The sequence below is a fragment of the Phoenix dactylifera genome, unplaced genomic scaffold (genome assembly GCF_009389715.1).
Source record: "Phoenix dactylifera cultivar Barhee BC4 unplaced genomic scaffold, palm_55x_up_171113_PBpolish2nd_filt_p 000539F, whole genome shotgun sequence".
Classification (NCBI taxonomy): domain Eukaryota; kingdom Viridiplantae; phylum Streptophyta; class Magnoliopsida; order Arecales; family Arecaceae; genus Phoenix; species Phoenix dactylifera.
The window spans coordinates 183,297-207,148 of record NW_024067948.1 but is presented as its reverse complement, the minus strand read 5'-3'; the positions used below and the strand labels follow the sequence as shown (position 1 = coordinate 207,148).

Sequence of the window (23,852 nt, the reverse complement as noted above, 5' to 3'; positions counted from 1 at the left end):
CAATCGCCTCCCTGTGGATTGACCTCTTACGACCACTATTCTTCAAGTAGAACAGGTAAGAGTAAAATTAATTTAAACTTTGTTTGTCGATTCTAACAACGATCTGTTTAGCATATTTTTAGGTAAACAGGAATCGGACAACAGTAGTCCTACTGTTGGTTGTGGCTAATAGTGGAAGAAACAAGAGGGAGAAACAAGGGTTAAGGCGAACAAGGGCGATGGTGTGCAGCTAAATCGGATGATGAATCACTTTAATCCAATCGACAATGGAAGTCTTAGGAGAAGAAAGATCAAGGGTCCTCACCTCAACTCCGACGAGGTTTCAAGGTTGGCTTGTGAAGGTTTCAATGGAAAAACATGATGAAGATTGGCGACATTAACTGGCAACAACCGAGGGCAAATTTGCTGGCGATATTTCTTGATAAGAAGGGGAGTTTTTATAAAGGATAAATCCTAGGGTTTGCCTAAGTCGGACATGCCCTAGGATCTTCTTCATTTGACAAAATCGAGGAAGATGAAGACTCTGATCGAAAATCTTCCTCTCCTGGTACATGCCATGCATGAGCGACCCAAGAGATCCCTTCTAAGCAGCCCAAGCCTAACTAGGCTAGGTCCAAAATAGGGAGCTATTAAGCAATGATTGGATGTGTCATCACCATCACCCTTATGAACAAATCCCACCCTCAAACCTAACCCTAACACCATCCCCTATCCCAACCTTGCCCCATAAAACGGCCACACAACCTCTACCGGCAACCCCCTCCCAGCGATCGTCCTTACCGCCCCCATCCCCCCGGTTGCTGCTGCCCCCCATCCTCTCCTCCTCCATCTTTCTCTTCTTTTCCATCTCCCTCTCTTTCCTCCTCTCCATCTCCCTCTGCTTTTCCCTCTCCCTCTCCTTCTCCCTCTCATACCATGAGAATGAAGAGGATGATGTCGCATGACCTGATGTCATCCTTGGCACCATTGTAGCCCTTGTAAGTGAGCATCTTGGGTTCTATGTAGGCCGAGGTGCCACAAAAGTTGTGGAAGATGCCTCTTCTTTCTTTGTTCTAGTGGACTAGGGATGGTCAATAATTTTTCAATTTGAATGTGCTTTAGTTTGTTTGCATTTGGTTGCAACAGGTAGATACAAATTAGCAAGCAGATCACTACCATCTTTTATATTATGCGACTACTTAAGTACAATACTTCTATTGATTTATCCTATAGATGAGATAAGATTAAAGTTCGAAAGCCTTCATCTATTTGTGCTTAGATTGTCTCAGTTCCTCCTGAATAGTTTTCACAGGCTAAAATAGGCATGGAGGATGAACATTATATACATAGACCAAATGGCTCCATCGTAATTACTCCTAGTTGTGAGGTTTTGCAACTACTTATTAGTCCTCAAGAACCAAGGGAACTAGTCCTTCAGGCATAGCTTTATAAAGATCTAATGAGTGATAGACATTTAAAATGACAAGAGAAAATTAGCATACATCTCATCTCTCATGATTAGTGAGTTATAAACAAACAAAAGATAGTTTGCTCATTGGCCCAATTTTAGAAAGGAACACTTGCTTTATATTATATAAAAATATAGCTAGAAGATATCAGACCTACTCTCCTATCCATTTTCACCAAAATACATCGAACTAAAACAAACCTCACTGTATTAACCCACCATTATAGGAGATAATAGAAGACGGGGGGGGGGGGGGGGGAGTGAAATATTCGCACCATGTAGGCATCCGCTATTAAGGATCTTGTGAGCTCCAAGCCTTCCTCTCCTCTCTCACTCTCTTTTTTTGTTCCAATGGGATCTATTCTAGGGCTCTTGGGGTTCCAATATATCGGCTTTGGTGGTGGCCTTCATAAGAAGATGGCCGCTCTAAGTGGGTGGATGGAGGGAGGGGGATTTTGTGACAGAACAAAAATCCGTTTGCAAGGTATCATGTTTGATAACGTCTCTTTCTTTCTCTAGCACTTGCCTGTCTAATTTTTGTTTCTCATGACTGGGATTTGTGAAGGGAGAGCGAGAAAGAGAAGATGAGGAAAGAGAGGGTGAGGAAAAAGAAGAGGAAGAGTGAGAAAAAGGATAGGAGGATAGGGTGATAGTGGTGCTGGCTGAGGGGTCGCCGACAAAGGTTGTGTGGCTGTCTTAGGGAGGAAGGTTGGGGGGAGAGGACAAAGTTAGGGTTATGTTTTAAAGATACATTTTATTCATGGAGGTGATGATGATGATAGATCCGATCATCACCTAATTATCTCCATGTTAGCTGATAAGTAAATACCTTTCTCTATGTTAGCTAACAAGTAGGCATTTCTAGTGAACTACATTCACTTAGCAGACAAGCAAGCATCACCGAGCTTGGAAGGAGAATGGGCAATATTGCAACAATCCAAAAAATATAAGATTAATATTACAACAATTAGGCATATAGTGTTATAAAATAAAAGGTAAAGAGATTGGAGACAAGAAAATAAATAAGACACAGAAATTGTAGAAAATTAGTTCTTCATGAACTAATAGTATTTCTCATTTCTTTCTAACGCCTTTCTTTCTCTTTTCACTTGTGTACATTTCATCCTCCTCAAGGTACCCTTTTATAGGCCTAGGGTTATAATAAGGAGATATAATGGTAATAATGAGGAGATATAATAGTCATAATCACAAGACAATTAAAGGACAAGAGAAGGTGAAAAGGTAGATGAATGTAGACATCCCCAAGGGATAAGGGGCACATCTAGGAGTTACAAAAGATGGAAAACCCAAGAGGTGAGGAAACTCAAGAGGTGAAGGTTAAGTGGTCATCCACCCAAATACGGTGGATTCATAACACTCCCCCTTGGATGACCACACACAAAGAACATGCCTCGTTAAAACCTTGCCAAGAAAAAACCCAGTGGGAAAAAAACCAATGGCGAAGGAAAAAAAGTACAGTATTCTTGTGTACCATCAAGTGCTTTAGGATTGCCTCATTAAAATCTTGCAAAGGTAAACCCAGTGGGACAAAACCTTAGCGAAGGAAAAAAAGTATAATCGGCACAAAATCTTCAAGGTCCTTGACTCCCCCTGAAAAATGCATGATCAAAGGTCTTTAAGTTGTCGCATTCCAATGTTATGCACAATCTTCTTAAATGTTGCGGTTGGCAATGCCTTGGTGAATAAATCTGCCAGATTTTCACTTGATCGTATCTGTTTGACGTCAATATCACCTTTCTCCTGGAGTTCATGAGTATAAAAGAACTTAGGTGAAATATGCTTCGTTCTGTTACTTTTAATATAGCCTCCTCTAATCTGGGTGATGCAAGCAGAATATCTTCATATAAAATTGTTGGGCTATCATTGATTGTGGATAGACCACACCTTTTTCGAATATGGTGAATTAGTGATCTCAGCCAAACACATTTCCGACTTGCCTCATGGATAGCAATAATCTCTGAGTGATTCGAAGAAGTAGCAGATAATGTTTGCTTCACAGATTTCCATGATATAGCAGTACCTCCACAAGTAAACAAATATCCTATTTAAGATCGACCCCTGTGTGGATCAGATAGATAGCCAGCATCTGCATATCCAATCAATTGTGAGTTTGATCCATTAGGATAAAACAATCCCATATTAATTGTTCCACGGAGGTAATGAAGAATATGCTTGACCCCATTCCAATGTCTTCAGGTTGGAGTAGAACTGAATCTTACTAATAAGTTAACTGCAAAGGCTATATCAGGTCGAGTGCAATTTGCAAGATACATTAGTGCACCAATAGCACTCAAATATGGTACTTCGGGATCAAGAATTTCTTCATCCTCCTCAGGAGGACGAAATGGGTCTTTCTTCACGTCAAGTGATCGAACAACCATTGGAGTACTCAAAGGATGAGCTTTATCCATATAAAAGTGCTTCAGAACTTTTTCTGTATATGTTGACTGATGAATAAAGATTCCATTTGGAAAATGCTCGAGTTGCAGACCGAGACAAAATTTTGTTTTTCCAAGATCTTTCATTTCAAACTCATTTTTCAAATAAGTAGCGGTTCTTGTGAGCTCTTCAGGAGTTCCAACAAGATTAAGATCATCAACATAAACTGCAACAATAGCAAATCCGGATTCTGACTTCTTAATGAAAACACATGGGCATATAGGTTATTCTCAAATCCCTCCTTCAACAAATATTCGTTGAGGCGATTATACCACATGCGCCCGGATTGCTTCAACCCATATAAAGATCTTTGAAGCTTGATAGAATACATGCTTCGGGATGTACTTGAATTACATGCTTCAGGCATTTTATATCCTTCAGGGATTTTCATATATATATCATGATCCAATGATCCATATAAATATACAGTGACCACATCCATCAGCCGCATATTTAATTTTTCTGTAACTACCAAGCTAATCAAAAATCTGAATGTAATTGCATCCATAACGGGGGAATAAGTTTCTTCATAATCAACCCTAGGTTTCTGCAGGAAACCTTGTGCAACAAGTCGTGCTTTATATCGCACAATTTCATTATTTTCATTACGCTTCCGTACAAATACCCACTTATATCCAACGGACATTATACCTTCAGGTGTTTGGACTACAGATCCAAAAACTTTTCTTTTTGCTAACAAGCTTAATTCAGCCTCAATAGCTTCTTTCCATTTTGGCCAATCATTTCTACGTCGGCATTCTTCGACGGTCTTTGGCTCACTTTCCTCATTACCTTTGGTAATGCTGATGACCCAAAGATTGATTTAAAGATTGATTTTGATGATCACAAAATCTTGAAGTATAATTACTAATGTTTGTGTCGCAAGAAGAAAGATAATTTGTTTTGCAAGGAACATAGCAAGTTGGAAAAATACAAGAAGGCCTCAAAAGCTCTCAAAAAGTTGAAAGAAAGATATACTTCATTGGCCCAAGTTTCAAGTTCAAAGGATTCAAGTTGGAGGAGCAAATTCAAAGAAAGATTCAAAAGAATAGTCCTCGAGTCGACTCCTGAAAGTTCAGAGTCGACTCTAGCACTCTGGAGTTTCAAGGAACAGTGCTCGAGTCGACTCCGAGACTCTGCGAGTCGACTTCGACTGAGAACAGACTAAAAGACAGAGAGTTGATTTTCAGCGCTATAGTGCTCGAGTCGACTCCTACTTCAGCGCTACAGTGCTCGAGTCGACTTCCAGCTACAGTGCCGGTGACTCTTATTCACGAGTCGACTCCCACTTCAGCCGAGTCGACTCGAGCATGCTGGAAGGCATAACGGCTAGTTTTTTCTCAACTCCAACGGCTCTATTTTTGTCTCTAACGGCTAGATCTTTGTTCCCACGCCATCCAAAGCTATAAAATCAAGGGAAGAGCTAGGAAAGAAGTTAAGAAAGTGGGAGAAAACACATAGAGAAGAGATTTCAAAGAGATTTCAAGAGAAACCTCCCAAAAGCACAAAAGGGCCATTCAAAGCAAAAAAAAAGAGAAAAGAAGAGCATCCGAGTGAATCCCAAAGCTTCATCTCTAACTGTGTGCTGCCTCAGTGATCTTCTACCTCGTGCGAAATTAGAAGAGGGTCAAGTAAAGAAGAAGCCGAGTTTTCTCATCTACAAAACTTGTTTGAGGGCTTCTCTTTACTCTATTTGTTTACATTGTTATATCTGCTTGTTTAAGAAGCTTTGATTTGTTTTAAACTCTTGTTCTAATATCTTGTAACTTGATTCAATCAAGGAATTGAATCAAGGGGTTAAGGTTTGTTGGTGAGCCAAAGGAAAAACCAACGGTGTAAGGTTGTGGTTGGTGAACCGGAAAAAACCAACTGGGTTGGATTGTGAGCCCGTGAAAACAATCGGATTGGTTCTAGTCGATGAGCCTGTGAAAACTGACCGAGTTCGTTGTGATCTCGTGAAAACAACAAGTTAGGTTATGAGCTTGTAAAACAACCGGCTGTAATCTGAGGGATTATAGTGAAATTTCCAAGAGGTCTTGGGGAGTGGATGTAGGTGCTGGGGTGCACCAAACCACTGTACATCTTTGTGTTTGTGATGCTTTATCTCTTGTGTTTCATACCTTACATTCATACCTGATTGTGTAATATCTCTAGTTTTGTTTCCTATTGATTTATAAGTGATTGTTTAGAACTTGCTTAGCTTCCACTCCATTTTTACCATCCACATAGATTAAAATTGATCATACAACTATAAATTAATTTTAGATCAATTGCACCCTAAAGCCATAGTACAATTGCTTTAGCTTAATTTTCCACTGCTTTACTTGTAATTGCCTAGAGCTTAAGTAAGTAGCATCTTATCATCCCGCTGCATTCAATTCAAAGTAAAAATTAGGGAACATAATTTTTAGAAAACCCAATTCATCCTTCCTCTTGGGTTGTCATCTTGGGCAACAAATGCCAACATTACTTCTGGTAATGTCAAGAGCCACTTTAAATGAAAATATGTTGTCGACAACGGTTTTATTTCTATCCCATATTTCTCCTGTACTTATATAATGTATTGAGATCTCATTATTTTCAGGTATATCTTTCTCTTCAGGGGATAATTCTTCAGGAGGTTCCTCTTCAGGAGGTTGTATTTCTGAAGATTTTAAAATGGGAGTTATGGTCTCTTCAGGAGCACCAAATTTTATGGTCTGTTTTGTGGGTATGGCCTCTTCAGGAGCGCCAATTTTTTTTCTTTGTACTTTTCTCTTCTGAGGATTCTTATCTTTCGATCCAATAGGTCTTCCACGCTTCAGGCGTGCCTTAGACTTATTTGCTGCTTTATTAGCAAGTTGTCCTTCAGGGATCTCAATTCTTGCTGGAGCATTACCAGCAGGAATATGAGATTTTACTACACTTCTGGTGTCAGTAAATACATTCGGTAATTGATTTGCAACATTTTGCAAGTGTATAATCCTCTGAACTTCCAGTTCACATTGATTTGTACGATGATCAAATTGAGATAAGGGAAAATTATTCCAAATGATTTCACGTCGTACTTCAGGCATCGACTTTTCTCCCCCTAATGATGGGAAGACTGTTTTATCAAAATGACAATCCTCAAAACGTGCCTTAAACAAATCTCCTGTAAGGAGCTCAACATATCTAATAATAGATGGAGAATCAAAACCAACATATATACCAAGTCTACGTTGAGGACCCATCTTAGTGCGTTGTGGGGGGTGAAATTGGAACATATATAGTACAACCAAAAGTGCGAAGATGAGCAATATTTGGTGGTTGACCAAATGCAAGTTGCGAGGGAGAATATTTATGATAAGCAGATGGTCTAACTCGAACTAATGATGCTGCATGCAATATAGCATGTCCCCAAGCAGAAATAGGTAATTTTGATTTCATAAGCAAAGGTCTAGCAATCAACTGAAGTCTTTTGATAAATGATTCAGCTAAACCATTTTGAGTATGTGTATGAGCAACAGGATGTTCAATATCAATTCCAATTGACATGCAATAGCTATTGAAAGCTTGAGATGTAAATTCACCTGCATTATCCAATCGGATTGTCTTAATTGGATAATCAGGGAATTGCGCTCTCAATCTGATTATTTGAGCAAGAAGTCTAGCAAATGCAACATTTCTAGTTGAAAGAAAACAAACATGTGACCATCTAGTTGATGCATCAATCAAAACCATGAAATATCTAAATGGTCCACATGATGGATGTATAGGCCCACAAATATCTCCATGAATTCTTTGTAAAAATGAAGGAGATTCAACAACAAGTTTTGAGGGGTATGGCTTAACAATCAATTTACCTTGAGAATAAGCAGAGCATGGATAATCACTTGGTAAAAGAATCTTCTGGTTCTTTAATGGATGCCCAAGTGAATTCTCAATAATCCTCCTCATCATTATAGAACCTGGATGTCCAAGGCGATCATGCCAAATCATAAAGATCTTTGGATTAGTGCACTTTTGGTGCATTACAACATTTGATTCAATCATTTTCATTGGTGTATAATACAACCCAGATGAGAAAGCAGGCAACTTTTCCAAAACAAGCTTCTGGCTCGAATTCATTTGAGTAATAAGAAGAAGTTCTTTGTTGCCTTCGTCGGTGGTTTCAATATGATAACCATTACGACGTATATCTTTAAAACTCAATAAATTTCTTCTAGACTTTGAAGAAAATAGAGCATCGTTAATACAAAATGTTGTACCTTTTGGCAACATAATATATGCTCTTCCAGAACCTTCAATTAAATTTGATGAACCCGATATGGTATTGACATTGGCATTGCTTAATTTCAAGCATTGAAAATACTTTTCATTTGTAAGAATTGTGTGAGTTGTAGCACTATCTACCAGACAAACATCATCACCATTCAATTCATTAGTAAGATCCATGTCTCTACAAATATGCAAAATATATGTAAAATTTTATTACTTAAAACATAACATAAAGTCTTACAACATGATAAAGAAAAATGCAATAATTAAAGGAAACACTTCCATCACCAATCAAATGATCAATTCTACCACTAGGATCTTCAAAGAAATCAGAAACATCAAGATGAGTAATATCAACCCCATCAGAGGTTTTGAAATGTGTTGATGATTCAGCAAAATTTGTTTTAATTCTCTTTTCTTTTTCTTTCAAAGAGGCTTGGTAGAGGTCTGCCAAATGCTTAGGCGTACGACAGGTACGCAACCAATATCCATTCATACCACACCTATAACACACATCTTCAAATTTCTTTTTACTCTGAGAGCCTTCTCTTTTATCTGAGTTATTCCACTTTTGGTGGTTCCACTTCTGGTGGTACGGTGCATCCCGCTTGTTATTTCCCCTTTTAGTGGTTTTACTTCTGGTGCCACCATGATAATTTTTCTACCACGTCCTCTCCCATATCTACGATTCTTTTGGAATGATTTATCATTCGCTTCAGGGAATGATGTGCCATTCACTTCAAGGAATGGTATAGAACTAGTTGGACGAGATTGGTGATTTTTTAACAAAAGCTTATTATTTTGCTCAGCCACTAGAAGACAAGATATAAGTTCAGAATACTTTGTGAACTTCCTCTCTCGATATTGCTGCTGCAGGAGCACATTCGAGGCATGAAAAGTAGTAAATGTCTTCTCTAACATATCCTCATCGGTGACTTTCTCACCACATAATTTCAAAAGTGAGCTGATTTTAAAGAGTGCAGAATTATATTCACTAACACTCTTAAAATCTTGCAACCTCAGGTGCATCCAATCATATCGAGCTTTTGGGAGGATTACGCACTTCTAGTGCTCATATCTCTCCTTTAAATTATTCCACAAAATGAGAGGATCTTTTACCGTTAGATACTCAGTTTTCAATTCCTCATGAAGATGGTGCCGAAGAAAAATCATTGCTTTAGCACGGTCCTGCAGGGACGCTTGATTTTCTTCCTTTATAGTATTTCCAAGGTTCATTGCATCAAGATGGATCTCAGCATCAAGGATCCAAGACAGGTAATTCTTGCCAGAAATATCAAAAGCAACGAATTCAAGTTTGGTAAGATTCGACATTCTAGATTGGAGAATGGCACAGAAAATATTTTTTTTGTAGAAAGAACACCACGTACTTCCACAATTGGTAGAGCCTTCGTGTTGATAACGTGTTGTAAAATAAAAGGTAAAGAGATTGGAGACAAGAAAATAAATAACACACAGAAATTGTAGAAAATTAGTTCTTCATGAATTAATAGTATTTCTCATTTCTTTCTAATGTCTTTCTTTCTCTTTTCACTTGTGTACATTTCATCCTCCTCAAGGTACCCTTTGATAGGCCTAAGGTTATAATGAGGAGATATAATAGTCATAATCACAAGACAATTAAAGGATAAGAGAAGGTGAAAAGGTGGATGAATGTAGACATCCCCAAGGGATAAGGGCACATCTAGGAGTTACAAAAGATGGAAAACCCAAGAGGTGAGAAAACTCAAGAGGTGAAGGTTAAGTGGTCATCCACCCAAATACGGTGGATTCATAACATATAGTGAATATTTGCAAATTTATACAAAATGTAAAAGATTTTTTGTTTTTAGTCAAATATTCATTAATGATATTTATAATTCAGATAAGATTCTCTGTTACCTTGCGTCTGTGCATTGCGTGAATGCCCGGATATTATGCTTGTTATATGGAGATTTTATTTTAAAATATAAAAGAAAATAGCGGTGAGAATGGGATGGCCGGAAGGCGCGAGGAATCCGTTGTACTCTTACATGGACGCCTATCTTTCTAACGAAACCCTGGGGCAAAAACTGCAGCCATGAGAGCCTTCTTCGTCTCTGTCCTCCCTCCCGTAACCGCTTCGCCTCCTCTCAGACCACTCCACCACCCGGTCAAACCCCTCTCTCATCTCTACCTTCCTCGGATTAAGATATCCTTGGCCCGATGGACGAGCCGAATCCAAAGTATTCGAGTTCTCAAAGAAGCCGTGGAGGTGGAGACCGGCGCTACGGAGGAAGTCTCAGAAGGAGGCAGCGAGCTCGGGGTTAATGGATTTCCTCTGGAGACCAAAGAGGACGGTTTAGATTCGCCGCCAAAGGTTTCTAGCAGGAAGAAGAAGAAGAGGCCCGAGGAAAGTGACAGCGGATACGATAGGTACAAGCTGCGCAATGGCAGGGAGGTGGGTTCGGTCACTGGAACTATTCTTATCGGAATTCTGGTAGCCATATCAATTTCTGTGATTTCTTGATTGCGATTAAAAGCAATGGTGGTCCTTCTGATTGTTTCTTTGCCATACGCCTCAGCGTCATAGTACTGGTATCTGGTTAGTTAATTAATTAAAAGTCAGCTAAATGTTTCCAAGTTTCTTGCATAATTTTCTGGAACTTCTTTTTCTGGTTTAATGATTCAAGAAAATTCACTAACATGTATAATGGATTACTGAAATTCATGCATATAGGGGATCTGCGCTGAATCCTGTATGATAGATTAGCAAACGAGGAGATTATGTCTGCATGAGAGAGGAAGAATGCTTTGATGTTCGCCTAGGGTCCTTGCTTCGTATTTCCCTTGGAAGTGGATGAAAAAGAGAACAAAAGAAAGCTTGCATTATTAGAAAGTGTCGTATGGCTTTCCATCATTTATTAACTTCTTACTAGAGGTTATCAATATGATTAACTGGCTAGGACTTATGTGCTATTTTGTGGAAAAATGATACTTAGGGAAAATCAAAGATTTTAGTGCTTACTTAGAATTAGTGTTTTTCACCATCCTGTCCAAAATTGCACTTATAACCCTTCCTCTATGATTCATACTTGGCAATTCAACAGTGGCCATGATGTTTTGCACTAATTCTTTTTCTTGAGTTTGGAGATGTGGAAAACGGAGTGTATCTTACACTCTGGAGGTAGCTCTAACTTGTAAGTCACCAGATCAATTCTCTCAAAAATATGATAGGGTCAATGGAAGCAGGGAGATAGCTTCATTGATGGTCTTACTGCAACTGGTTATTGATGATATGGTTGTAACCCTAGCTAGACCGTGTCTCCTGCTTTAAATTGTCATTAATTGTGATGCTCATTGGCTTGTCCTTTTGTTAGATTTTGAGGAGCCAAATGGTCCTCCTTAAACAAGGCAAGAATAGGATTCTTGCTTCTTTAATTATCATCTACAAGACAAATATTAGTAGCTCCTGGTATATAAGGAATAACTATAGATGGAGGTTTACCATAAACTGCTTCATAATGCATCATTTTGGTTGAAGTATGAATTCTGGTCTTATACCACCATTCAGCACATCAAAGCCATTTAACCTATTGTTTGGGTTGTAAACTAACAAAGCAGCAAAGATAAGTTTCTAAGCAATGGTTCACCTCCTTGGATTGGCCACTGATTTGTGGGTGGTATACTAAGCTCATGTTGAGGTGGGTGCCTTAGATGGAAAAACTCCTTCCACAAATCTGCTAGTAAAAACAACATCGCTGTTGCATAAAATTGATGAAGACTTCCTATGCAACTTAAGGACATGATCAATAAAAAAATTATGATGCTATGTCGGGGTGAGATAAGGTTATAACATGCGTATACTTGGATAAGCGATCCACGACAATGTAAATCAGCTCTTTTCATATGATTTGGGCCATCTGTCGATGAAGTCCATGGAGATATCTGTCCAAATGTTACCTCAAGCTAATCCTTCTTTTAAAGTAGTAAGACCTTGCTTGTTGTTGGAACAGGCTTGGCTGTCCATATGTGATGATTCTTGTTCACGTATGTCTATGTATCACTCCAAACTTATTCCCTTCAACCAGTATTGGGTGGAACTTCCTTCCAACTGCCATGCACATACTCCAAACAGGCTTCGACAATTCTTCATGCATCTCAGAGTGGCTTATGGGGACTAGAGCTTTCTAATGATTATTGCATACTATATTAGGAACAATGAATGGTGAAAAATGGACCTTGGAAGAAGGAAACTTACCTAGAATACCAAGTTGTATACATGAACTTGAAGGTTTATCCCTAAGGGCTAGCTGCAAGGTTTATCTGTATAGGATGAGAGAGCCTGCTCCCTGCTGAGGCATTCAATCTCCATTCTCTTTCTGTTTGGAAGCTTGGATCGAACCCTTGGAGGGTTCTATCACAGGGAAAGTTCAGTCTCAATGGGAATCTTGAATAACTTAAAAAAGGTGAGAGGCAAGCCTCATGCAAAAGCAATGCTGTTGTTGGATCATCATCCTTGTGCTATTAGATATGCAAACATTTGAAATATCTCTAGATGCTCTATTATATTTGAGTTTCTCTTCTTAACACTATGGTCTAATTAAAGTAAGTTGAAAAAAAAATGCCGCCATGAGCTCGAGTTGCTATTATGAACTTGCTTCTCATATTTCATTTTATTAATAATAAGAGTTTCCTTGAATATTATTGGATATCTTAAAATTGTTTTTTGATATTTGAAATGTTTTTCTGAAGTAGAGACTGAATCAACATTTCCAATTATAAATCATTTCTTGAAACATCTTATTGTATAAGATTGTCTCTCTCTCTCTCTCTCAGTAATATTGAATGTAATAAAAAACATGTTCAAATTCTAGGTCTTTGAAGAAAAAGCATACCTTGTTGGAGTTGAATGTAAAGGTAGTAAAGGGGATACCTTTGGTATTGAAGAATCACTTGAGGAGCTTGCACAATTAGCTGATACTGCTGGACTTCTAGTTGTTGGTTCTACTTACCAAAAGTAAGTTCTCTCCAGTAAACATTGTTCCTTTTGGCTATCGATATGCTTGCTCTAAGCTTGCCTTGCATTTCAATGATAAGTTTCACAACCTAGAGGTATATGTCATTGACTTAGCTGATACTAGCTGATACTAGTAATGGCCCCTTCACTTTTCATTGCTATAATAATTCAGTAATACAATGAATCCCTCAGCTTTTGAATTCGAAGTATTACATTGAGCACTTCTAAGTTCTAACATATCAACCATTTGCAGAAAACCTTGCTGTTTTGTGAAAAAACATGCAATATTATGTGGAAATTCCACTAATCAGTCATCCATAAATTGTCACTTTTCTAAACAACATTTGCAATAATTGTTTCATGTTTTCTCCTCAAGCATTCAGAATACTCATATTTCTCCACTGCTGTGCATTGAGCAGCCATTGACAATTTACAGTGAGGCCTGAAAGTGGATTCTACTAACTAGCTTCTGATCCGGAATAGACCTGAAAATAAAAAAACCTTGTCGAATCTAAATTTATTTTATGTAAATTAGGCTTGAATTAAACATATGACCCTCATAAATATGGAGTGGAAGTGGATCACAAAGTACCTCCATCCAAACTCAAACCAACATGAACTGACCCAAAACTATCAGTACATATATTTCACCACCCTCCATGAGTTTAAGAAATTGTTTTGCTCATGTTGGTATTTTTTTGTAGGTAAGCATGCATTCTGATGTTGATTTGAAGTTACATGTGATTGTGAATCAAATCATATCCGCCGAATCGGTACCGAGATCCGTACCAATCGGCGCCCGGTACCAGTTCGGTACTGTACCGAACCGGTATAGGTGAGGCGTGCCGGTTCATGGACCGGCATGCCAAGCCGGCGCACCCCTTTTTTTGGAGTTTTCAAGAATATTTAATTGATAATCATTCTTTTTGATCATTTTCAATAATTTTAAGTTTAATTTGATATTTTTATAGCATTTTTTTTGATGCTTTTTGATGTTTCCATGATTCTAGTTTAACCTAAATGATGCATCTGATTGTTTTAAAATGATACAAATTATAAAATAATTAGTGAGATGTTGTATGCTACAAAGAACAACATAAAATATCTTAAAATTTAGTAGTGACATGAAAATTATAAAATAATACAATCAATTACATACATTTAAAGAACAACATACATACCGATATCTAAAATTGGATCGAGTGGCAATGGCTCTTGTAGATATTCAGATTATAAGTATAGTCAGGAGGCACATCAATCCATCCATCTAACTAAGTGACACTGTAATCTTGTACGTTCATCCTATAAGAAATATGCGCCGGGTTATAAGCACTCTGAGATCTCTTGCTGAAGCTCTGGCTCTGAGAGGTATCTTCTGGCTGATAATACTATTATGAAGAGGCCCATCCGAATATGCTGGCAATAAAATTCGATCTGTGAGATGCTCTGGTTGCGTAGGGTAGTAGCCATTGAAAGATGCCTCAAATGTACTATATCCCTATCCGTATCCATATGGGTCATAAGCTGTCTGTAACTGTGGATAATAGGATCTAGTATACGACTTGGAACCTGATATTTTTATAGATCCTACTCCATATACGAGGTCATCTGCAGCTACATCATGTCCACCTGAATGATCTCGAAGAGTTCATCTTCTATATGTAGTCGTATTCTCCATGGCTACAATTTTTGACCCAATGGGTCATTCAGATCAGGTCGAGTCCATATATAACCTGGACCCGACCCAAAAAAATTTGGGTCCGGTTCGGGTCCGGGTCGGATCTGGTTCGGGTCTGGGTCCGGGCAGTGACCCAAGCAAAAACAATGGGTCCATGTTCATCAAGAAGCAAAATTCAATTCCTCTCCCTTGAATTTTCCACCACTATCAAGTATTGACCCAAGCTACTAATTAGAGGTCCAAAGAAAGGTAAAAGATCGAATCTTTCCTAACCGAAACAACTAGAAGAGAGAAGAGCAGCGGGAAACTCACATCACCTATTGCTCGGCAGCCTCAGCAACGATTGGCAACCTGGGGAGGTGTCCCAGGAGGCAGAAAGTTAGTCCGTAGACCAAGGAAACTAGGAGAAAGAAGAAGACAGTGTTGTCGACGCTCTGAAGGGCTCAAAGCTGAGGCCTTCCTGCAGGTTGAAGGTGCGCTCGAGGAGATTAGGGAAGATGAGGAGGACATCGAGGACGATGGCCTGCATGGTATTGATGCGGATGTAGTGGTTAAAGGTGGACGATCTGCAGACGAAGATGAAGTAGAGGGTGAGGAAGAGGAGGAAGCCATTGAGGGGGGAGGAGCGAAAGAGGCGGATGGCAGGGAGGAGGGGCTGGAGGAGGACCTGGAATGTTGGAAACTGGGCCAGGACGTAGCGGTTATACTGGATGCATGGTCTGCCGTACCGGTCGGTACGGGCCGGTACCGGCTGGTACATACCGGTACCGAACCCTACCGGTACGGTACAGCTACATATTTCGGTACCGAACCGTACCGGCCCGTACCGACCGGTACCGACGCGTACCGGCCCGTACGGACCGGTACCGACCCATACCGACTCGGTACCGGCCCGAACCGACCAGTCCGTACCGGCTCCAATTTTTTTTTGGTTTTTAGCCCCATCGGTACAGTACCGGTTCGGCTCGGTTTGGTTCGGCACCGTACCGGTACCGATGCCCACCGGTACGTCGGTATTGTCGGTACCGCGTACCTTGACTGGATGCCATCAAGGAAGGGGTAGAGGTAGCAGGCGATGGCGATTAGGCGATCGGCGGGATCGGTGCCGGAGTTGCTGTTCTTGGCCTGGGCGGTGACGGCTTGGTGCAGCCGGCGACGGAGGATGAGGTGGGGGTGGGAGAGGCTTTTAGGTGAGAATGAAGAGGGGAGAGGGCGAAGAAGGGATAAGGAGAGGAAGCAAGAAGCCATGCTATCTCTCTAGTTGCGATATCAATTGGAGGATAGGATGGGGACTAAGAAGTTATTTTATTTTATTGGGAATTGGGATAGGAGGCCAAAACAGCGCACTTTATTGCAGCCAAGATGGAGAGGGGTAAGGCTTACCTAACCGACCCAATCTTTTGTTCATTTGGGTTATATTAATATACACGTAATTGTTTAGCTTGAAGCTTGAAGCAATGAAGAGTGGAGCGATTGGGCCTCAACCCTCACGGAGTCGTACTGTCGGAGTGACGAAGTGAATCAAGTGATTAAGCGATTTTTCCTGCGGCTGTGGCCTGTAGGCTTACGGGCCCAAATGGATAATCCAGGTTCGGGTAGGGTTAGATCGGGTCGTTGGGTAAATGATCCAAAATTGACCTAAAAAACGAGTTGGGTCGGGTCCGGGTCGAATCGAGGTTCAGTAAACCTAGATTCGACCCAAAAAAAGGAACGGGTCTAATTTTAGAACCTGACCTGGCTCTCCGGGTCCTCTAAAATGGGTCGGATCACTAGTCAACCTGACCCATTTGCAGTCTTAAATATTGTGCTTAGCCCATTGTCCTTCATCGACCCTAGCCTCACTGGCTACGAAACTGGCCAGTCGTGGAGGCGATCCTCGCTCATCAAGTTCTGGCTCCTGCTGCTGGCCCACAAGCCATCCGATTATAGGACCATCCTTACATCAACGAAAGCACTATGGATCGGATCTGCGTACTTAGCTGCACTTTTTTCTGAATGCACTTCAGCCTTAACCTCAGATTGTAGTGAATATATACAAGGTCGTTGAGGTGCTTCTATATCAGACGGTTCCATTGCTTGCTGTGGATGAGGGCGAGGTGGACCGGTTACACTCACAGCCACTCGAGAAGACAGTCTGGAAGAGGATCCGGATAGCTAGCTGCTTAATATTTTTTGCGGACAACGCAACAAGAATCCACCATTCAACTATTAAAATATTAAAAAAAATTATATATAAGATAGTACCATATTAGTAACCATCTAATGTCCGGTAAATGTCCTGATATATAACATACTTGAATTTATACTTTTTTACTTATGACAACTGCCGAGAGTTAAAAGCTATCGTTGCCCTTTCCAAATATTTTGGTCTGTGAAAAAGAACCACGTTGTGCTATGTTAATAATAGAATATACCAATTAACTTACACATATCATTTAAGTTAAATTACATCTTCTAGACATAGAGTCGGAACTTCTGGATCTGGCACCATCTTGTAAATCACATTATGCAGAGCGGCCAGAAGTTCATTATCCATAATGATTCCATATGCACTGTATTAGAACTGAGAGTTCAGGTGGTATGCTGCACATAGAGTTCGTTATTGTCTTAGTAAAATTATACAAGTATAGATGCAGTCTAATTTTTAATGTTTTTGCTTATCTGCTAAATACAAGTTCCTACCCATCTGGTAGTTACACTGCCGCTCAATAATGCCAATGTACTCTGGGGCATGTGTCAGATTTGCCTTGATGATCTGAGTCTTTGCCCTCTCCATCATGTAATATAAGAAGCCCAACTGAGGGTATCTCTCGCTGTCCACGGCCCGAAGCACTTCCAACAACAATTATTGGGCATTAGACTATCCAAAACAGTCAACCCGGTTCAGAACCGATTCAACTTGATGCGAACAGGTTCGCACCGAGTTGGAGTGAAACCGATCGGTTTTAAACAATTCCGGCGGGTTCTAGGCCGGTTCGCACCGGTTCCGACTGGTTTGGCCCCTTTCCAGCTGGTTCCAGTCGGTTTGGTACCGGTTCCTACTGGTTCGGGGTTGGAACCAAATAAACAAGGCAAACCGACCCGATTTTGCACCGGGTCGGCTTGGTACTACCCGAACCGGACGGTTCGGCCTGGTTCGGTAGATCATGGTAATATGGGTTGTTGATAATGTGCACATACTGTTTAGTTATTATTTTCTTACACAAGCTTTTTATGTGCTGGACTATATTGTCCATATTGAGCATATGATGTTGGACTATAGGGAGATAGGCTTTTTACTATGTTTTTATATACTTAACTGACCAGTTCATATATGTTTCTGTGCTTTGTGTTTGGTTTATTTTTCACTTCATTTAACCTGAGTAACCTGTTAGGCTTGGATTCAATTTTTTAACCTGATTTAGATATGGATTGGATTTTTGGTATGCCAAATGTTTCAAAATATGGTGCATGAGGCTGCAAATGGGCTGAAAAAGATGGTTTACTTAGCAATATATAGATGCATGTGTCAAGATTAACATTGTCTAGCTGCTTTTGTTGCTTATCTTTCTGCGATCACATATGCAGCCCTTTTAGCTTTGTGCAATCATGTATGTGGCTTACTCTCATGCAAGCCCATGCGAATGCAGCAATTCAAGTAGATGATTGGATTAAATATTGGTTTTAGATGGTATGGGTATATGTATGTTAATAATGTCAAATGCTAGTTATGCTATAATTATTGCTATTTAGAGTTAAGGGCTAAATAGTTGGAACTAATTGTTAGATATTATTATAATGATTAATATTGCTATCATTCATAAAAATAATGTATTTTATTTATTTGAAATATTTAAAAATACTAACACGATATGCACCTGTATATTTGGCCTTCATAACATATATGCACCATGAGGTCCCTTGGCCACCCGGGACCAATCTCCAATCCAGCCTGATCCACTTGGATCCCAGTCTACAATGTCTAAGCACTTCTATTGATGCCCTGAATTTTTGATGATGACAAAGGGCATAAGGCCATTTATAATTTAGCAATCAACCCTTGTTAAGGCAGCTTAGTTTGCCTTCCCTTTTTGGCAATTATCTATTTCGTTGGTGGGGGTACATAACTATGAGGTTAATGAAAAATTAATGAACATCTGGGTTTTAACACATGCCAAAAGTTAGATCCAAGTCCTATCTATGCCAATCATGTATGAATTGACATATGTCTAATAGGCCCCATTTTGTTAATTCTTGATGATAGACCATTGATTGTAAATGATTAATTATAAGTATTCACTTTTACACCTTCATCTAGTCTCTTTCAAATCTAGAGGAATTTTGGCAGGTCAAGGAATGAGCTTAAACTTCAAGCAAGAATATAGATTACCCTACCAGCTTAAACTCTCATGCTCAATTTTGCCTTGGCTACGAATTCAGCATCATTTCCAGCATGTCGACTTCTTCTTGACAATTTTTCATTAAATCTACTCTATCCTCTTACATGGAGTTTTCTCAACCTTGAGTTGTGCAAGTGGCCTGAGTGGTGAACTGGTGATTATGATAATTCAATGTTTTAAGGTTTTGCTATCTTATAAATTAAAAGTTGAAATGATTTCGGAATATATTCTTCTAACATTGGCAGAGATTTGTTCTTGATTTTGTTTGTTTGCTTAATCTGTATATTGTTCAGTTTTATAGTGTATCTTGATACGGTACTGCAAATGTTGATAGATATAGTAATATTGTGGTTTGAACTCTTAAAATTATGTAGGCTTGCTTCTCCAAACCCAAGGACTTATATTGGTTCTGGCAAGGTTGCTGAAATCAAGAGTGCAGTTCATGCTCTCAATGTCGAGACTGTAATTTTTGATGATGAGTTGTCTGCCGGGTCAGTTGCCTCTGTAACTAATTTGTATTTATACATTATGTTATATTTCTACATGCAGTTCTAATGTTGTATTTTTCAATGAGCTACTTGGTTAACATAACACTTGCAATCTTATTAGATTTATCTAGAAGATTATGCTAATGTATAATCACCCAATTATGCTGCTGGCACAGAACATGTCATATCTCTTGAAGACTTCAAAGTTCTTAATGCATATTGTGTTCCTAGTCTTTTCCAGAACTGAAGATCTAGTGAAAGAGAGATACATAGTGGTATCAAAATGAAGGAAAAAGAAAAGTGGGTAAAGATTGAGGCAAGATAGAGAAGGGGGGATGGCAGAAAGGGTCTATGCACAGCTTGCAAACTTCCTTGCTCCTTAGTTATAATGAAGTGGCCTGATATTACACTTTGTTTTGGAACTGAGGGGGTGGGGTTGTTCAGTAGTCGTATTGAAGACCCTGCCCGGTTCCCTGAACCTGCTCACGAACGCACTATAAGGAAGTTATAAAGTAGTAATTATTTGTTATATAAAGAGGACGACTAAGATTAACTTTGGAAAACAACAAGATCTAGTTATGATCTCATAAATTAAAATTTATTGCTGTAAGTAACAGAAAATGAGTTCAGATTTTAAAGTAAAAGTGAAAAGAAATAGATGTGGTTGACAACTAAATATGATTATAGCAACAAAAACTGTGGGTGCGATTGATGGTAGATATGCATACCTTGCACTTGAAATAACATAACGTTGACTTAGAAACCAACGAAATACCATGTTTCTAAGCTGGTTATAATTCATTATGTATATCTTGGTTGGTCATTACCTTTACCATGCAGGTTGTTAAGGGACTCTTTTCAAGCCAATTCGCATAACCTTCTTAACATCTAGGACTAAATTAGAGATAAACAACTAGTGAAGTGACTGAAATTGGATAGTATTTCTAAGTCCAAAATTTAAAATTTGGCTCAAAACTAATGAAAATATAAATCTTGTAGCCCATGACAAAGGGCTACCTAGATCCTAATGGTCTTGATGCAACAACCTAGGACCTCACCCAAGAAGGCCGGCTATGAGGTATTATTTGGACTCCTCGGCATTGAATAAGTAACCAAGATTTACTTAAAGAATAATCAATATGAGACTAAATACATGCCTACGCAGGTCCTTGCACACTCTCCCTGTTCAAGCCCTGTTATTCTTGTCATGTCCAAATACAATCAAATATAAAAGTGGCCCATGGTTAGCTCTAAAAGGGCCCAGGATACAATATCCCTTAGTCCACATGGGTTAGGAGTCAGGTTCATTTTGATACCATTTGTAACGACCCAAGACCTTGTCCAGAAAGGCTAGCCATAAGGTATTTGTAGGCTTTGTATAAATACCCAAGATCTATCTAGTGCATAACTCATGTAGGACTAATACATGCCAATTGGGTCTCCACACTTAAGACTCTTGGATAAGATTTGTAACTAATTTCAATCAACCTGGGACTTTTTGGCTAGATCAAGATTGAAAGAAAAAATGATTAGTTCCCTACATGCTTTCTAGTCCCTAAAGCAACACCTAGAGGTCCCAATTGGGGTAGATATCGCCCAATTGAGCTCCAACTGCTTAACCAACCCTATATTAAGCCATTCTAGGCAGACTGGGTTAGTTTGTCCCATACCAGGGCCGAATTAATTCTCGAACAGAACAACATTGCTGCCTAATAGTGCTTAGGAATAGTCTTTAGTGGAAAAATGGTTTATTCTCCACCATTAAAGTTGGAAACATACAAAGCAAGATTTTAAAAGCATCTTATGCTAATCTTTGCTCGACTCAACCTTGGAATTTTGAATTTTAAGGCTAGAAGAACCTTGTCTTTGTTTGAGTTTCAGCCCAAGGAATTTAAACAACAAAAAATAAAGTTCTGAAGTAAATAAACATAAGGCATCTATCATAAATTAGACAGAAATCTGCCTTCTGTCAGATGTTAAACTTAATACAGCAGAGGTATTATGCTAATCTAATAATTCACACCAATTAGTTTGGATAAGAAGAGAAGAAAATTAAAATATTTACTACATCTCTATATAATTTTATATTACATGAAGTGTCTCTTGAACACTACCATGGTTGGTCCCTAGCCTAGATGAGAAAGGTGGAGGGTTGATGTTAGGTTGACAGTCAATCGTCAAAACTTGTCAAATTATGATGAAATTGATCCAGAATGTTAGGGTGTCCCTTATTTTGTATGACATGCCACGACCTAATCTGATTATGGTGAGAAGTGAGCAAGGGTTGTCGAGGTCATTGACTGTGAATGGTGTGCCAAGATATGACCCAGTTATAGTAACAAATGAGCAAGGGTTAGCTAGGTTATATGTTGTAAGTGATGCTACACAGCATATCCTGTTTGTGGTGACAAATGAGCAAGTGTTGCTTAGGTTCAGGTTGTTTTCTTGAAGGAAAATATTAGACCCTAAATAGGAATTCTTGGCAAATAAGGATCCACAATGCTGACCACAAATAGTTGGGATAAGGCTTGATGATTATGGCTATGATTATGAAGTGTCTATATAAGAAAACTTTGATGCTTTTCCTCATTGCTCACATGGATCAATTCCTAATCTACAAACATAATTATCTGGCTTTGGATTTTCTTAGAGTAGAACATACAATGGAAAAAGGGGAAAATAAAGTAAAAAAGAACCTAGTGTGCAGGATAAATTTTATAGCAGATGACTACTTCTGTGTCATCCAAATGGTCAATCCTAGTTTTTAGTTTTTGTTATTATGGCTAGGAACTAAAAGAACTCCCTCAGCTGTGTTTGGTTACATGGTGAACTTTAATCTCGTTTTTTTTGTTGGTTCCTTATTATGGAAATTCTTGGTTGTATATTGAATATCTTAATTCCCTTCTTTGCTGGAACATATGATAGAAACATTTCAAATATTTTGTTAGCGAGTTAGGACCCTGCTTAGAGGCTGGTTCTTGTAAATAGGACCATATATATGACCAGCAACTTCCTTTTCCATCATGTCTTATAGTCTTGGTGCTACGTTTTTGCAAGAAATAAGGCAGGACTACCAATTCAAGTATCCTAGTCATGGCTTTCGGAGGATTCTAAAGTGAATGACATGCATGTTGATCACATAACCACACAACTTGGAGTCAAAAAATAAATTGACTCCAATGTTTGTAATTAGAAATTGAAATGCAATTAGGTATTAGATATAATTAATTTTTTGATGAGTTAAAACTGAATAATATCACAAGTGACAATTAGATATAGAATTACAAATAATTAAAATTCATTATTTGAAATTCTGTAGGTTTCAATGTTCTGAACCTGGTTGAAATTATAAATAGATTTTAGTCAAAATAAACTAGGAATTTCATCTAAATTCCTCTGGCAGGACATATAGTCTCATAAATTACCTAGGTGAAGTTTAGGTTAGTGTAAAATCAGGAGTAATGGAGAGCAAAAGATATTGTCATAAGTTTATATTTAACTAATTGCCTTCCTTTGTTGATTAAATCAAGAGACTTCAAAAAGAAAAATCAAGCAAGCACTAGAAAGTTGGTGGAGTCGTTGGCAACAATAAGGCTGTCTTGGTAGCAGGACAAGAAAGCTACTAGGTATCCCTTCTTGCAGTTTCTTTCTTAGAATCTAGATCTGTAACCTTTAGTTTCTAAATTGATAGTTGCTTCAAAAGTTAGGTTTAGATTTACTTTTGTTGTGAAGCTTGCTTTAGTCTTCTGCTAGGTAATTCTGAAGCTTGCACTAGGCCATCCATCCTGCGTCATTTAAATAGAATCTGATTCTAACTTAGCTGCACTGCATCAAATAGGACTTCTGGCTGCCCTTGGGCATACCAGATTTTAGTTTCTTACAAAATCTGTTGCATAATCTGGAACATTAGGAATCTAACATTCCTTTTGAGATTCTTAATTTGTTTCTTTTTTGCTGGCCAAACTGGAGATGTAAGTTAGCCACATTGGTGCTTGTGATATGCATAAAAATAACTGAAGGCTGCTACTGAAATATTAAAGCATGGAATATCCATATGATGGAAAGAGATGCTAAATTGATTGCTTCCATATAATCACTTTTTTTTTTTTGAATGTCTTGATTTATTGTGTTGTCTTCATTTCTTGTTTCATTAATCACTAGGGCT

At 38.8% G+C, this 23,852-nt stretch overlaps 1 protein-coding gene across 7 annotated transcripts in view; it reads left to right on the top strand.

The window, feature by feature from the left end:
• Nucleotides 1-10,117: 10,117 nt before the first annotated feature.
• Nucleotides 10,118-23,852, top strand: part of LOC103714908 (GTPase HflX-like) — a 63,837-nt gene continuing 50,102 nt past the window's right edge. For 6 of the 7 annotated variants that reach the window (XM_039119382.1, XM_039119385.1, XM_039119380.1 and 3 more), the window contains exons 1-3: nt 10,118-10,583; nt 13,000-13,142; nt 19,574-19,690. In XM_039119382.1, the coding sequence (XP_038975310.1) occupies nt 10,224-10,583; nt 13,000-13,142; nt 19,574-19,690 (620 nt within the window). In that variant the 5' untranslated portion in view covers nt 10,118-10,223. The remainder of the gene's footprint in view (nt 10,584-12,999; nt 13,143-19,573; nt 19,691-23,852) is intronic. The other variant, XM_039119384.1, reaches the window with a different exon arrangement.